We start from the raw sequence: 14,591 nt of genomic DNA, 5'->3' as shown, positions 1-14,591 counted from the left end.
GCATTTAACGGCTACATACAAGACACATGGCAGTATGACATATCCCAGGGGAAATCTTCATGCCACAATAATAACGCTGCCTAAGCCAGGAAAACCAGCAGATAAACCTTGTAATTTCTGACCAATATCACTATTATGCTATGTGCAACCATAAATAGTGCAATTGAAAAATAAAACTCATCCCGCAAAAAAAACTCATACGGCTATGTCGACGTAAAGACAAAAAGTTATGACTCCTACCCGCATCAGGACGCAACTGTACGTCCTAGCGAGCGGTTATTTCCAGCACCAGGCAACGCACTGTCAGTGACAGTATGCATCGGGAATCCGGAGATCAGCTGTCCCCGACAGCTCACATTCCCCAGTCACAGGCAATGGACCCAAATAGCGGTCCGAAGCCGGAAATCGATGTCAGTGGATCTGTACAGAGCCACCGATCACATTGTAGCTAAGTCCGGGAATGGTAACTACCGTTCCCCTGCCCCATGTGACCGGCAATGGAGCAATAGCAGTGGTCCATTGCCAGTGATTGGTGGGTCTGTTTAGACCCAGGGTGGGTGAAAAATAACGGTTTCAGTCTCTGATCTTAGTAGGTGAAGCGAAGTAGAAGAGATCAGAGCCTGCGCGGTGTGCCCCTCACAGAGTTAAAATCAGAATTAACCCCTTCCACGTCTCTCCTCTCCAGCTCCCTGTTCCCAGTGTGTGACTGCACCACCTCCCAGTGTATAAGGGAGATTTTTAAAAATTCACAAAATTAGATTTAGTTCTTAGGTAGTTGTCTAGCACGTCTATGTCAATTAGTCGCCTCAGTTGTCAGTTAGTGAGCGTCAATCTGTTGCGTCAGTTCGTCAACCTGTTGGGTCAGTTGTCAGTGTCAATCTGTAGCATCCGTGTCAGTCCGCCGCATCACTTGTTAGTCAATAAGAGTCAATCCGTCACTGTCAATTAGTTGCGTCACTTGTCAGTTAGTCAGCGTTAATCAGTCACCGTTAGTCACGTCACTTGTCAGTGTCAATTCGTAGCGTCAGGTTGTCAATCTATCGCGTCACTTGTCAGTCCGTTAGTGTCAACCAGTCACTGTCAATTAGTCGCGTCACTAATCAGCGTCAGTTCGTGAGATTGTCAGTGTTCTATGTGAAAAATTAAAAAAACACCACTTACTGTCTCTGTTAGCAAACGTTAGCGTTTTATGTGAAAAAAAAAACATATTTCTTGTTACACACACACACTATATATATGTTTTTTATAGTTCACTGAGATATGTGTATGTGTATACACACACACACACACACACACACACATTATACATAGAGGCGTATGCCATGATCACATCCGATACTCAGCGAGCGATGAATAACCAGAGTTCATTCTCTCGTCGTCCTCCTCCTCCAGTGACAGTGAGGAAGCTCACCGTAGTCGCAGAAGGGTTAATGCCAGGATCTGTTGTTCTGCCTGACCCTGGTACTGCCAGCATTGATTGGTCACCCTTAACCAATATACACCCCCCAAATGCCAGAATATACTTCCAGGTGTACTTCAAGGGCAGGCTGAATTTTAGCCAATATTTGCCCAATAAGCGCGCCAGATACGGCATAATAATGTACAAGCTGTGTGAATGTGACACACACGTTTTCCGTAATTATGAGGGGGGGGGGGGGGGGGGGAAGGACTGGACAATACAATCCCCAGACTGTCCACACTATATAACGGCCAGTGGGAAGATAGTGTTGGACCTCCTGCACCCACCGTTTGATCATGTGTATAACTTGTACTTAGACAACTCGTACACAAGTGTACCCCTTTTCAAATAGCTTCTAGACAAAAAAAACAGTGGCGTATGGGACGGTGCGAAAACAAAAAAAAAAAAAAAAAGGAAGAAGGAGGCATCTTCCCAAGTCCCTTATCAGCAAATGCCTGCAAATTGGCGAAAGCAGGGCATTGCTCTCAAATTTAGAGACCAAAAAAAGATGTCTGCATGGTGTCAACTATGCATGACGCCAGCTGCACACCTGTCTCCACATGAGGATTCACATCAACTACGATGAAGCCTGTATGCATACAGTCATAATAAATTCATGGAGGGAGGGTTTAAAACCGTAAATTGCCATAAGAAAAGTTAAATCTGGTACAAGAAATTGGCAGTGTACCTTGTACAGATGGCACTATACTGTACAACTCATTTTTAATTTGTCGAAAAGCTGGCCGCCCGGGTACATACTTGGAGTACCAAGAAAAAAATTATTCAACTTCTTTTGCTTCGAGACTAGGTGGAAACTTCTGTTGCTTCAAGTAATGTTTGCCATATAATTCCTGTGCAGCACTTTCCAAGTTTAGTGCCTGCGACAGAAAAAAACAAAAACTCATGGCACAAAAAAAGGTTGCCGTGTCTGCACAAAAAGGGGTACCCAAAAGGATACCATATATCAGTGCGACACTTGTCCATAAAAACACGGACTCTGCATAAAAAACTGTTTCCGCATCTACCCCACCTCTCTGAATTAAAAATGTGGCACTTCTAAAACCACCACCCCCTCCCTTTAGGATTATGGTGTTTTACCCATTTTTTAAAATTGGACACTCAAAATTCTCATTATACCCCTAGATGAATACCTAATACTATGACAAAACGTGCATGATCTGCACAATTTGTTTAGGCCTATGCTTGTGCACAAAAATCAACCAAGTAAAAATAAAACCTCAAAATCCTTGTTGTGCGCCATTACTTCCAGGCACTGCTATGTGTCCAGACAACATATTTAGACCACTTGGGGGTATTTCTGAACTCAGAAGAATTAGCCCAATAATTGTTGTGGTGCTTCTCTTCACTTACATGCTCGGTGTAAGAAAAATCTGTCCTATAACGCATTTATGAAAGTAGTAACATTTCAATTTTCATGCCAGATTTCCACTAAATTCAGAAAAAAACAAAACCAAAAAACTAGTGATTACACCCCTAGATATATTCTTTGAGGGGTGCTTTCACTTCTTGGGGTTTTCCATTGTACTGGTACCTCAGTAGCTCTGCAAACCCGACATGGCACCCGAAAACCATTCCAGCAAAATCTGTGCTCCAAATGGCACTCCCTTCTGCTCTTCTGATCCCTGCCGTGGGTTCAATCAGTAGTTTATTACCACATATGGAGTATTACTGTAGTCGGGAGAAATTGCTTTACAAATTTTGGGGTGCTTTATCGCCTTTATTCCTTGTAAAAATAAAAATTTCTAACTTATCAGAAAACAAAACGTAGATGTTCATTTAACAGTCTAATTCCAATAAATTCAGCAAAACACCAGTGGGGTAAAAATGTTAACTATACCCCTAGAAAAATTAATTGAGTGTAATTTCCAAAATGGGGTAACTTTTGGGAGGTTTCCACTGTTTTGGCACAAGACCTCTTCAAACCTGACATGGTGCCTAAAATGTATTCCTTTTTTAAAAAAAAAAAAAAAAAAAAAAAAAAGGGGCCCAAAATACACTAGGTGCTCCTTTGCTTCTGGGGCCTGTGTTTCAGTCCATTAGCACACTAGGTGCACATGTGGGATATTTCTAAAACTGCAGAATCTGGGCAATAAATATTGACTTGCATTTCTCTGGTAAAACCTTCTGTGTTACAGATTTTTTTTTATTACAAATGAATTTCGGCAAAAAATAAATAAAAATTGAACTTGTAAATTTCACATCTACTTTGCTTTAGTTTCGGAATGCGGTTTTGAATAGTTTGAGGGGTGCAGTTTTTGAAATGGGGTGAATTATGGTGACTTTCTAACATATAAGGCCCTAAAAAGCCAATTCAGAACTGAACTTGTCTATAAAAAAAAAAAATAGGTTTTGTCAATTTTTGGGAAAATGTGAGAAATTGATGCTTAAGTTCTAAGCCTTGTAACGTCCTAGAAAAATAAAAAGATGTTCAAAAAACTATCCCATGATAAAGTGGACATATGGGAAATGTTCGTTAGTAACACCACACAAAATAGTTGCTATCGGTTTAACAAGCAGACATAAAAAAATAACAAAAATGCACATTTTTGCAAATATGCTATGAATTTTGTTGTTGTATCGACCAAATTTTTGGATTAACAAAGTACAATATGTCACGAGAAGATCTCAGAATCACTTGGATTGGTAAAAGCATTCCAAAGTTATTACCAGAAAGTAACACGTCAGATTTAAAAAATTCAGCTGTGTCCATAAGTCCAAAACAGGCTGTGTCCAGAAGGGGTTAAGGGGTAAATATGTTTGTTTATAATAATAAAAAAATTATATCACACTGAAAACTTGGGCTATTGTCGGTCTTTACTGGGCTTCCTCTTCTGTTTATTCTAATAAAAACACAAAGAGCACGTTTCCTTACCAATTCTACTGCCACTGTGAGACAGGGACAGTGTTTATTTGTCAATTTGATTTTTACAGCTTTGGCATTCTGTGCCGTTTTCAAAGCTCGAGATAGGTTTTCAGGGACCAGCTCCAAATAAATCTCATTCTGCTCAGCTGACACGCCTTGCATTTGGTAGTCATCAAAAAAATTAGCCTGAAAAAGAAAAAAAAGAGATTAGAAATTTACAAATTAGTGAAGTCCGTTGTCTACAAATTGTATATATATATATATATATATATATACATACATACATACATACATACACACACACACAACCGCTCAAAAGTTTAGGGTCACTTAGAAATTTCCTTATTTTTGAAAGAAAAGCACAGTTTTTTTCAATGAAGATAGCATTAAATTAATCAGAAATACACTCTATACATTGTTAACGTGGTAAATGACTATTCTCGCTGCAAACGTCTGGTTTGGCAATGGTACATTGTGTTTGCTAACGGTGTTAGAAGGCTAATGGATGATTAGAAAACACTTGAAAATCCTTGTGCAATGTTAGCACCGCCGTAAACAGTTTTGCTGTTTAGAGGAGCTATAAAACGGAACTTACTTTGAGCTAGTTGAGAATCTGGAGCATTACATTTGTGGGTTCGATTAAACTCTCCAAATGGCTAGAAAAAGAGAGCTTTCATGTGAAACTCGACAGTCTATTCTTGTTCTTAGAAATGAAGGCTATTCCATGCGAGAAATTGCCAAGAAACTGAAGATTTCCTACAACGGTGTGTACTACTCCCTTCAGAGGACAGCACAAACAGGCTCTAACCAGAGTAGAAAGAGAAGTGGGAGGCCCCGCTGCACAACTGAGAAACAAAACAAGTACATTAGAGTTTCTAGTTTGAGAAATAGACACAGGCCCTCAACTGGCAGCTTCATTAAATAGTACCTGCAAAACGCCAGTGTCAACGTCTACAGTGAAGAGGCGACTCCGGGATGCTGGCCTTCAGGGCAGAGTGGCAAAGAAAAAGCCATATCTGCGACTGGCTAATAAAAGGAAAAGATTAATATGGGCAAAAGCACACAGACATTGGACAGAGGAAGATTGGAAAAAAGTGTTATGGACAGACAAATCGAAGTTTGAGATGTTTGGATCACACAGAAGAACATTTGTGAGACGCAGAACAACTGAAAAGATGCTGGAAGAGTGCCTGACGCCATCTGTCAAGCATTGTGGAGGTAATGTGATGGTCTGGGGTTGCTTTGTTGCTGGTAAAGTGGGAGATTTGTACAAGGTAAAAGGGATTTTGAATGAGGAAGGCTATCACTCCATTTTGCAACGCCATGCCATACCCTGTGGACAGCGCTTGATTGGAGCCAATTTCATCCTACAACAGGACAATGACCCAAAGCACACCTCCAAATTATGCTAGAACTATTTAGGGAAGAAGCAGGCAGCTGGTATTCGATCTGTAATGGAGTGGCCAGCGCAGTCACCAGATCTCAACCCCATAGAGCTGTTGTGGGAGAAGCTTGACCGTATGGTACGCAAGAAGTGCCCATCAAGCCAATCCAACTTGTGGGAGGGGCTTCTGGAAGCATGGGGTGAAATTACTCCTGATTACCTCAGCAAATTAACAGCTAGAATGCCAAAGGTCTGCAATGCTGTAATTGCTGCAAATGGAGCATTCTTTGACGAAAGCAAAGTTTGAAGGAGAAAATTATTATTTCAAATAAAAAATCATTATTTCTAACCTTGTCAATGTCTTGACTATATTTTCTAGTCATTTTGCAAATCACTTGATAAATATAAGTGTGAGTTCTCATGGAAAACACAAAAATGTCTGGGTGACCCAAAACTTTTGAACGGTAGTGTATATATATATATATATATATTACACTTTAACCCCTATCCGCACGAGTCAGTAACTATACGTCATCGCGGGAGGTTACTTCCCGTGTGCATCGGGAACCGGGAGGTCAGTTGTCCCTCATCACCGCTGATTTCAGCAATTAACCCCTTAAATGCGGCGATAGATTGCAATTGCCGCACTTAGGGGATTTGTAGCACATCGGCAGCCCCCATGATATCATGGGTGTTACTGATGCTCATGATGTCATCCGGAGGCCAGACAACGGCCCCCGGGTCCTCCATGTATGGAAGCCTATGAGGACCAGCCTCTGGACTGATGTCACACTGACAGTTGGAATACAATAGGTAGTATAAAAAGTAAAGTAAAAAAAAATTAATAAAAAGGTTTTATAAAAAAGTGTTAAATTAAGTTTTTTTTCCTAGAAATCTCTTATAGGAAAAAAAAAAGAGAACGTTAAAAAACAGTACATCACCGCGTACGTAACAACCCAAACTATAAAACGATAATGTTATTTTTCCCGCACGGTGAACACCGCAAACAAAATAAATGAAAAACTATGCCAGCATCGCTATTTTTTGGTCACCACCCCAAAACCGTACCAATAAAAACGAACACCCGTCCCGCAAAAAACAAGACCTCCCACAGCTTTTTTGACTAAAAAAATAAAAAAAGTTTTGGCTCTCAGAATATGGTGACAGAGAAAATAAAATTTTATAGAAATGTAATTTTATTGTGCAAACGCTGCAAAACATAAAAAAAAAAAAAAAACTATAAATATGGTATTGCCGTAATCGTACCGACCTGCTGAATAAAGTAAAACAATTTATTGTGCACGGTGAATGCCAAAATCACCCTTTTTTGGTCACCTGAAGCCCTAAATTTTTTTTTAATAAAGTGATCAAGAAGTTGTATGTAGGGGCGTGATCAGAAGAGCATGGAGTGAGACGAGATTTAACTACCAAATATTGCATTAAGACTTGCCTAAATATGGGGAAGGCAAAAAACAGAATGCAGCGAGACTGAGTTTTTTTTTCCTTCCACGAGGTCTCAAGATGTCGCTCATACAAGATGGGACATGGAAGTGGAAGACAGAGATACTCCATCACCAGCTCATTCACTTATCTCTACAGCTAATACTCCGGGATATCTTCTCTCTCATCACAGTACCTCATATTCGAATGGACCGGACACTCGTCGGAGCAATGTGAGTAACTGTGCGGTCCTTCCCGTTTTGTACCCTGTATCACATGTGGATGGCGGGACGCCATGTTTCCTGCTAAACTTACCTCATGCTCCTCAGTCAATGCAGCCTGTATCGGATGATATACTTAAAAGCTATGCTTGAGGGTTTGAGAGCCTCGCTTCAAAAAGGACATAGACAGCCTTTCTGAACATACAGGCTGAATTCTCTGCATTAGGAGAAAGAATGTCTCATATGGAGACTAAAATGGTGGAATTTTCAAATGCTCATAATGAGCTAGTTGATCTTAACACTTCTTTGAAAGAAGAGGTTGTAGCTATGCACTTGAAAATAGCAGATATGGAGGATTGCTCCAGGCAAAATAATGTTCGCATTAGAGGAATTTCGGAATAGATTAAACCGGAACAACTTGGGGTGCATTGGGCATCAGAGCCACAACAAACTGTAAGAAATTCCACAAGTAGATTTCATCGATAAAGTGAATCACATTCCGAAGCCTAAGGAATTATCTGCCGCCATTCCCAGGTATGTGATTGCTCGGTTGCATTTTTTTTATTTCAAACAAAAGATGACGCAAGCTGCTAGAAATTCTGTGGATTTACCAGAAAGATTCCAAGAAGTGTTGGTTTTCAAAAATGCATAATATTCCCAATAAATGGGGTTTCCCGGTAAAGCTGGTGATTTCAAATAATGGCAGGAAAGTAATTGCGATTTCTCCAGGGAAGGTAATTCACCGAATATAAAAAGAGTGGGACTGGATTCAACTTCCTCATCCGCTATACTTTCAAGACAGAAATCTAAACTTAGATTGGAAGAAGAATGGGTAACTAAATCTTCCCGTTGAGTTCTGGCAGTTAAGCAGATGAGCTAGCAGTCTTATGACTCGCTACAGTGATTTGATCTCAGGTGGCGCAAGTCTTTGTTACCACTGCTTTATCTTCTAACACTCTTATGTTGCATATGTAGGTCATGGTACGGATCACATTGAAATACTGCAAATGATGTGTTTCTTTTCCCTCCTGTTTCATCCTGCCTTTGGTAGTGATGTTTCCTTATATAGGAACCTGTACAATGTATATATATGTTAGTTTTTTTTTAATCTCCGGTCCATTTCAAGATAATCTCATTTAGATTCTGTTAGCAAATAATCCCAAATGGCTCGACTTTATCAGTAAAATGGTGTTACAAATAGTCTCGCTAAATGTAAAGGGACTTAAAGGGAAGGCGTCACAAAATATATATTTTTTTATATCATTTTGCTTTTAGGAGGTCATTAAAATACATTTTATTTGTGTTTTTGTGTTGCGCTTATTTCTTTTACTGCTCTATGGGGGCTGCCATTTTTTTTTTTCATCTCTGTATGTGTCGATTAACGACACATACAGAGATGGAATACGGTACATACATCCCCATAGAGAATGCGAACGGGAGCGGTTCCACTCACTATAGCGTATGCCGTCTGTGTGGGAACGGCACATGCACCACTCCCACACAGACCAAAAGGAAGGTCGTCTTTGGTAAAGAGACATCCGGCGCCATTTTCATGTGGACCGGAAGCCGCGGCTGGACAGTAAGAGGACAACTTCCGGCCATATATTCAAGGCAGCGCCGATGCAAGGACTAGGAGCGGAGGCGGCAGGAGCAGGTAAGTTATGCTTGTGTATGTGATGTGTGTGTTAGTGTTATACTGTGTGATTACCACTGTATCTAATCCTCCTACACTGTGCATTCGCTCAGAAAATGGCGGCACACAGTGTAGAAGGTTTGAATATTCAACCCCCTCTTTTCTCCTGGAACTAGCCAGGATAAAGGAGGGGGGATTGTGTGAGGAGACTAGAGCGAGCGTGTCTACTCCAAATTTGAAATCATAAAGCAATGAGGTTGCTTTACCACATGCCAGTGCTGCAAATTTGGGAATTGCTCCCTCTAGTGACCAGCACATGGAAATGTTATAAATTAGAATCTAATTTATAATATTTCCTGACTTGTGAAAAAATGTTAAAAAATAAAACAATGTGTAATCATTTATATACTAACGGTTTAACTGGAAAAAAAAATTCTTGCGACACATTCCCTTTAAATGGTCTATGTTGTGGAAAGAGGTCCAAAGAACAAATGCAGATGATATATGTATTCAGGAAACATTTAAAATAAGACTGATATTTGTTGACTTAATCATAAGCAGTTTTTACATATTTTAGTTTCTCCTGCACTGAATAAAATATGAGGAGTGGCTATTCTAGTGAAGAATTCAGTAGCTTTCACATTAAAAGTGTCTCATATTGTTCCGTATGGGAGATATGTCATGTTAATGTGTGATATCAATAATGTCACATATACCCTATTGTCAATATATGCTCCCAACAAGAGACAAACTAGGTTTTTTCAGTCGATTTTTAAGTTGATTAACCCCTTAAAGAGGCTCTGTCACCAGATTTTGCAACCCCTATCTGCTATTGCAGCAGATCGGCGCTGCAATGTAGATTACAGTAACGTTTTTATTTTTAAAAAACGAGCATTTTTGGCCAAAGTTATGACCATTTTTGTATTTATGCAAATGAGGCTTGCAAAAGTCCAAGTGGGTGTGTATTATGTGCGTACATCGGGGTGTTTTTAATACTTTTACTAGCTGGGCGTCCTGATGAGAAGTATCATCCACTTCTCTTCAGAACGCCCAGCTTCTGGCAGTGCAGACACAGCGTGTTCTCGAGAGATCACGCTGTGACGTCACTCACAGGTCCTGCATCGTGTCAGACTAGCGAGGACACCGGCACCAGAGGCTACAGTTGATTCTGCAGCAGCAGCAGCATCAGCGTTTGCAGGTAAGTCGATGTAGCTACTTACCTGCAAACGCTGATGCTGCTGCAGAATCAACTGTAGCCTCTGGTGCCAGTGTCCTCGCTCGTCTGACACGATGCAGGACCTGTGAGTGACGACACAGCGTGATCTCTCGAGAACACGGCTGTGTCTGCACTGCCAGAAGCTGGGCGTTCTGAAGAGAAGTGGATGATACTTCTCATCAGAACGTCCAGCTAGTAAAAGTATTAAAAACGCCCCGATGTACGCACATAATACACACCCACTTGGACTTTTGCAAGCCTCATTTGCATAACTACAAAAATGGTCATAACTTGGCCAAAAATGCTCGTTTTTTAAAAATAAAAACGTTACTGTAATCTACATTGCAGCGCCTATCTGCTGCAATAGCAGATAGGGGTTGCAAAATCTGGTGACAGAGCCTCTTTAAGGACACAGCCTTGTTTTGGTTTTAAGGCCCAGAGCCCATTTATCAAATCTGATATATTTCACTTTATGTGGTAATAACGTCGGAATGCTTAAACCTATCCAAGCAATTCTGAGATTGTTGTCTCGGGGCACATTGGGCTTTATGCTAGTGGTAAAATTTGGACGATATATTCAGTGCTTATTGGTGAAAAATTGCAAAATTTAGAGACAATTTATAAAAAATATAATTTTTCAGAATTTAAATGCATCCGCGTGTAAAACAGACGGTGATACCACCCAAAATAGTTACTAGTTCACATTTCCCATATGTCTACTTTAGATTGGCATCGTTTTTTGAACATTCTTTTATTTTTCTTGGACGTTACAAGGCTTAGAACATAAACAGCAATTTCTCATATTTTTAAGAAAATTTAAAAAGCCTTTTTTTTAAGGTACCTGTTCAGTTCCAAAGTGGCTTTGAGGGGCCTATGTATTAGAAACCCCCATAAAACACACCATTTTGAAAACTAGACCCCTCAAAGTATTCAAAACAGCATTTAGAAAGTTTATTTAACCCTTCAGGCATTTCACAGAAATTAAAGAAAAGTAGAGGTAAAATTAGCAAATTTAACTTTTCTTGCTGAATTTCAAATGTATTAAATTTTTTTCTGTAACACAGAAGGTTTTACCAGAGAAACACTACTAAATATGTATTGTCCAGATTCTGCAGTTTTTAGAAATATCCCACATGTGTCTCTAGTGCGCTCGTGGACTAAAACACAAGCCCTAGAATCAAATAAGCACCTAGTGCATTTTGAGGCCTCTTTTTTATTAGAATATATTTGAGGCAGCATGCCAGGTTTGAAGAGGTGTTGAGGTGCCAAAACAGTAGGAATCCCCCCAAAAGTGACCCCATTTCGGAAACTACACCCCTCAAGGAATTCATTTATGGTTGTTGTTACCATTTTGACCACACCGTTTTTACACAGCACGTATTTGAATTGGGCTATGAAATAAATAAAAAATGAAATTTTTTCCAATAAGATGTCATTTTTGATAAAAATTTCTTATTTTCACAGGGAACAAAATACCCCATTTTGTTGCCCAATTTTTCCTGGGATGTATGATACATTTTGAAGCACTCTTTCATACGGAGCCTTAGTTTTTCAGGACATGTGTCACATTGATATATTGTGTCCTCCCTTATCCCCCTCTTATAGCAGACTTTGAACCTCTTTTGACTTTTTCCTTTCTTGCCAGTTTGGGGAACTTCTCCTGGAAAGTGTTGCCCTGGTACGATGCGTGTGGCCCGGAATCCAGAAGTACTGTGTGCCCCCCCTTCTTGGTCCCTAAAAATTAGTTTCTTGATAACCACCTCTTGAAATTCCAGGAAAGTTCTCCTCTGGCCTGCACATCGACGTAGCACGTACGCATTGTATAATGCCATCGGTATGATGTGCACGGCCAGCTTCTTATACCACACCGCATGGCGCTGTAGGGCTTCAGGACTTGATCTGACAAGTCCACCCCTCCCATGTATCTATTGTAGTCCTGGATGCAGTCTGGTTTGGGGGTCTCTGTACCAGTACCTCGTACAGGTACATGGGTACTGGTGTGGCATCTCTCTTGTCTTGTACTTGACACACAATAGGTTGCTGCTAGATTGTGCCCTGCTCTCACCCCTTCTGAGTGTTTGCCCAAGCAGAGTCTTAGGGAGGCCTCTCAGATTTCTTCTAGCAGTGCCGCATGCCGCAGGACTTCTGGAAGAGAGGCAGTTGAACAGTGGGACACTGGTATAAAAATTATCCAGGTAGAGTTGGTAACTCTGGTTCAGCAGTGGGTGCACCAAATCCCACAGAATTTTTGCATTAACTCCCAGTAAAGGGGGGGGGGGCATTCAGGGGGCTGAGCACTGGTGTCCTTCCCCTCATATATCCTAAATTTGTAGGTATACCCTGATGCACTCTCACACAGCTTATACCTCTTCACGCCATACCTTGCCCTCTTACCCGGCAGGTACTGGCGGAATTGCAGCCTCCCTTTAAAATGTACCAGGGACTCATCAATAGAAATACAATTCTCGGGGGTGTATGCTTGGGAAAACCGGGCACTGAAACAGTCTAATAGGGGTCTCCGTTTATACAAACCGTCAAAACTGGGGTCATCTTGGAGTAGGCAATGCTCACTAGGAGAAGCGAAGTATTGCCTCATTTTTTTATTTTTTTTAGGTTCCAGTTCAGTTCTGAAGTTGCTTTGAGGGGCCTATATATGACACCCCTATGAAACACCCCATTTTAGAAACTAGACCCCTCAAAGTATTCACAACAGCATTTAGAAAGTTTATGAACTCTTTAGGTGTTTCACAGGAATTTAGAGCAACGTAAAAGGTGAAATTTACATATTTATTTTTGGCAGAAAATCCTTTTTATACCATTTTTTTCTATAACACAAAAGGTTTTACCAGAGAAACGCAACTCCATACTTATTGCCCAGATTCTGCCGTTTTGAGAAATATCCCACATGTGGCCCTAGTGTGGTAATGGACTATAGCACCGGCCTCCGAAGCAAAGGAGCACCTAGTGGATTTTGAGGCCTCCTTTTTATTAGGCACCATGTCCGGTTTGAAGGTCTTGTGGTGCCAAAACAGAGGAAACCCCCCCAAAAGTGACCCCATTTTGGAATCTAGATCCATTGTAGTTTTCTTGGGGTGCATGCAGCTTTTTGATCAGTTTTTATTCTATTTTTAGGTGGCGTGGGGACTAAAAAAACAGCAATTCTACTATTGTTTTTTTATTATATTTTTTTTTTTTTACAGCGTTCACCGTGCGCTATAAATGACATTCACTTTATTCTGCGTGGCGATACGATTACGGCAATACTATATGTTCATAGTTTTTTTCATGTCTTATGGTGTTTGCACAATAAAATAAGTTTTGTAAAAAATCATTCACTGTGTGTTACCTTATTCTAAGGGCCATAACTTTTTTGTTTTTCCATCAATAAAGCCGTGCAAGGACTTATTTTTTGCGTAACGAACTGTAGTTTCCATCAATACCATTTTTAGGTACATGCAACTTTTTTATCTCTTTTTATTCCATTTTTTGGGAGGTGAAGTGACCAAACAATTGTGATTCTGGTACGGTTTATTATTATTTTCTTTTACGGCGTTTACCGTGCGGGATAAATAACTAAATAATTTTGTAGTTCAGGCCGTTACGGACGCAGCGATACCAATTATGTATAGTTTATTTATCTATTTTTATTAATAATAAAGGACTGATAAGGGAAAAAGGGGGATTTTTACTTTTAAAAAACTTTTATTTTCTTATTTTTACACATATTTTTTTAACTTTATTACTTTGTCCCACTAGGGGACTTGAGGGCAGGAGGCCCTGATCGCTATTCTAATGCGTAGTGCAGTGTATAAGAGCTGTCAGGACAATTTACCTTACTTACTGTAATCTCCCCTTCTGGGTTTCCAAATATTAGGTCCTTGATGACCTTCTCCTGGAATTGCAGGAGGGTTTCACAATTGCTTGCATGCCTCGACACCACGAACGCATTATAAAATGCAATTTGGGCGAGGTGGACGACCAGCTTTTTGTACCATGTTTTGCGCTTACGAATGGCACTATATGGTTTGATCACTTGATCGGATAGGTCCACCCCACCCATGAAGCGATTGTAGTCCAGGATGCAGGTAGGCTTGGTGGTTGGGGAGCTGGATCCACATACTAGAACAGGTCTGTTGCTAGAATTATGAATGGTGGACAATATATGCACGTCCCTTTTGTCCTTAAATTTAAGAAAGAGCAGATTATCGCTGCAGACAGCACTACTTTCCACTTTCTGGAACATCTGCCCCAGCAGGGTTTTGGGGAGGCCCTTCTTTTTTTTCCGGATGGTGCCACAGGCCACAGTGGATCTGGACAAAAGGGACTTTAGAAGGGGAATACCGTTATAAAAATT

The 14,591-nt window shown here is 40.4% G+C and overlaps 1 protein-coding gene across 9 annotated transcripts in view; it reads right to left on the bottom strand.

Moving 5' to 3' along the window:
- HUS1 (HUS1 checkpoint clamp component) overlaps nt 1–14,591 on the bottom strand; it is a 353,679-nt gene that overhangs the window by 230,437 nt on the left and 108,651 nt on the right. For all 9 annotated transcript variants that reach the window (XM_075827017.1, XM_075827021.1, XM_075827015.1 and 6 more), the window contains exon 3: nt 4,353–4,529. In XM_075827017.1, the coding sequence (XP_075683132.1) occupies nt 4,353–4,529 (177 nt within the window). The remainder of the gene's footprint in view (nt 1–4,352; nt 4,530–14,591) is intronic.

This window comes from Rhinoderma darwinii, chromosome 5 (genome assembly GCF_050947455.1).
Source record: "Rhinoderma darwinii isolate aRhiDar2 chromosome 5, aRhiDar2.hap1, whole genome shotgun sequence".
Classification (NCBI taxonomy): domain Eukaryota; kingdom Metazoa; phylum Chordata; class Amphibia; order Anura; family Rhinodermatidae; genus Rhinoderma; species Rhinoderma darwinii.
Note: the sequence above shows the minus strand (reverse complement) of the source record. Positions and strands in the feature narration are given on the sequence as shown.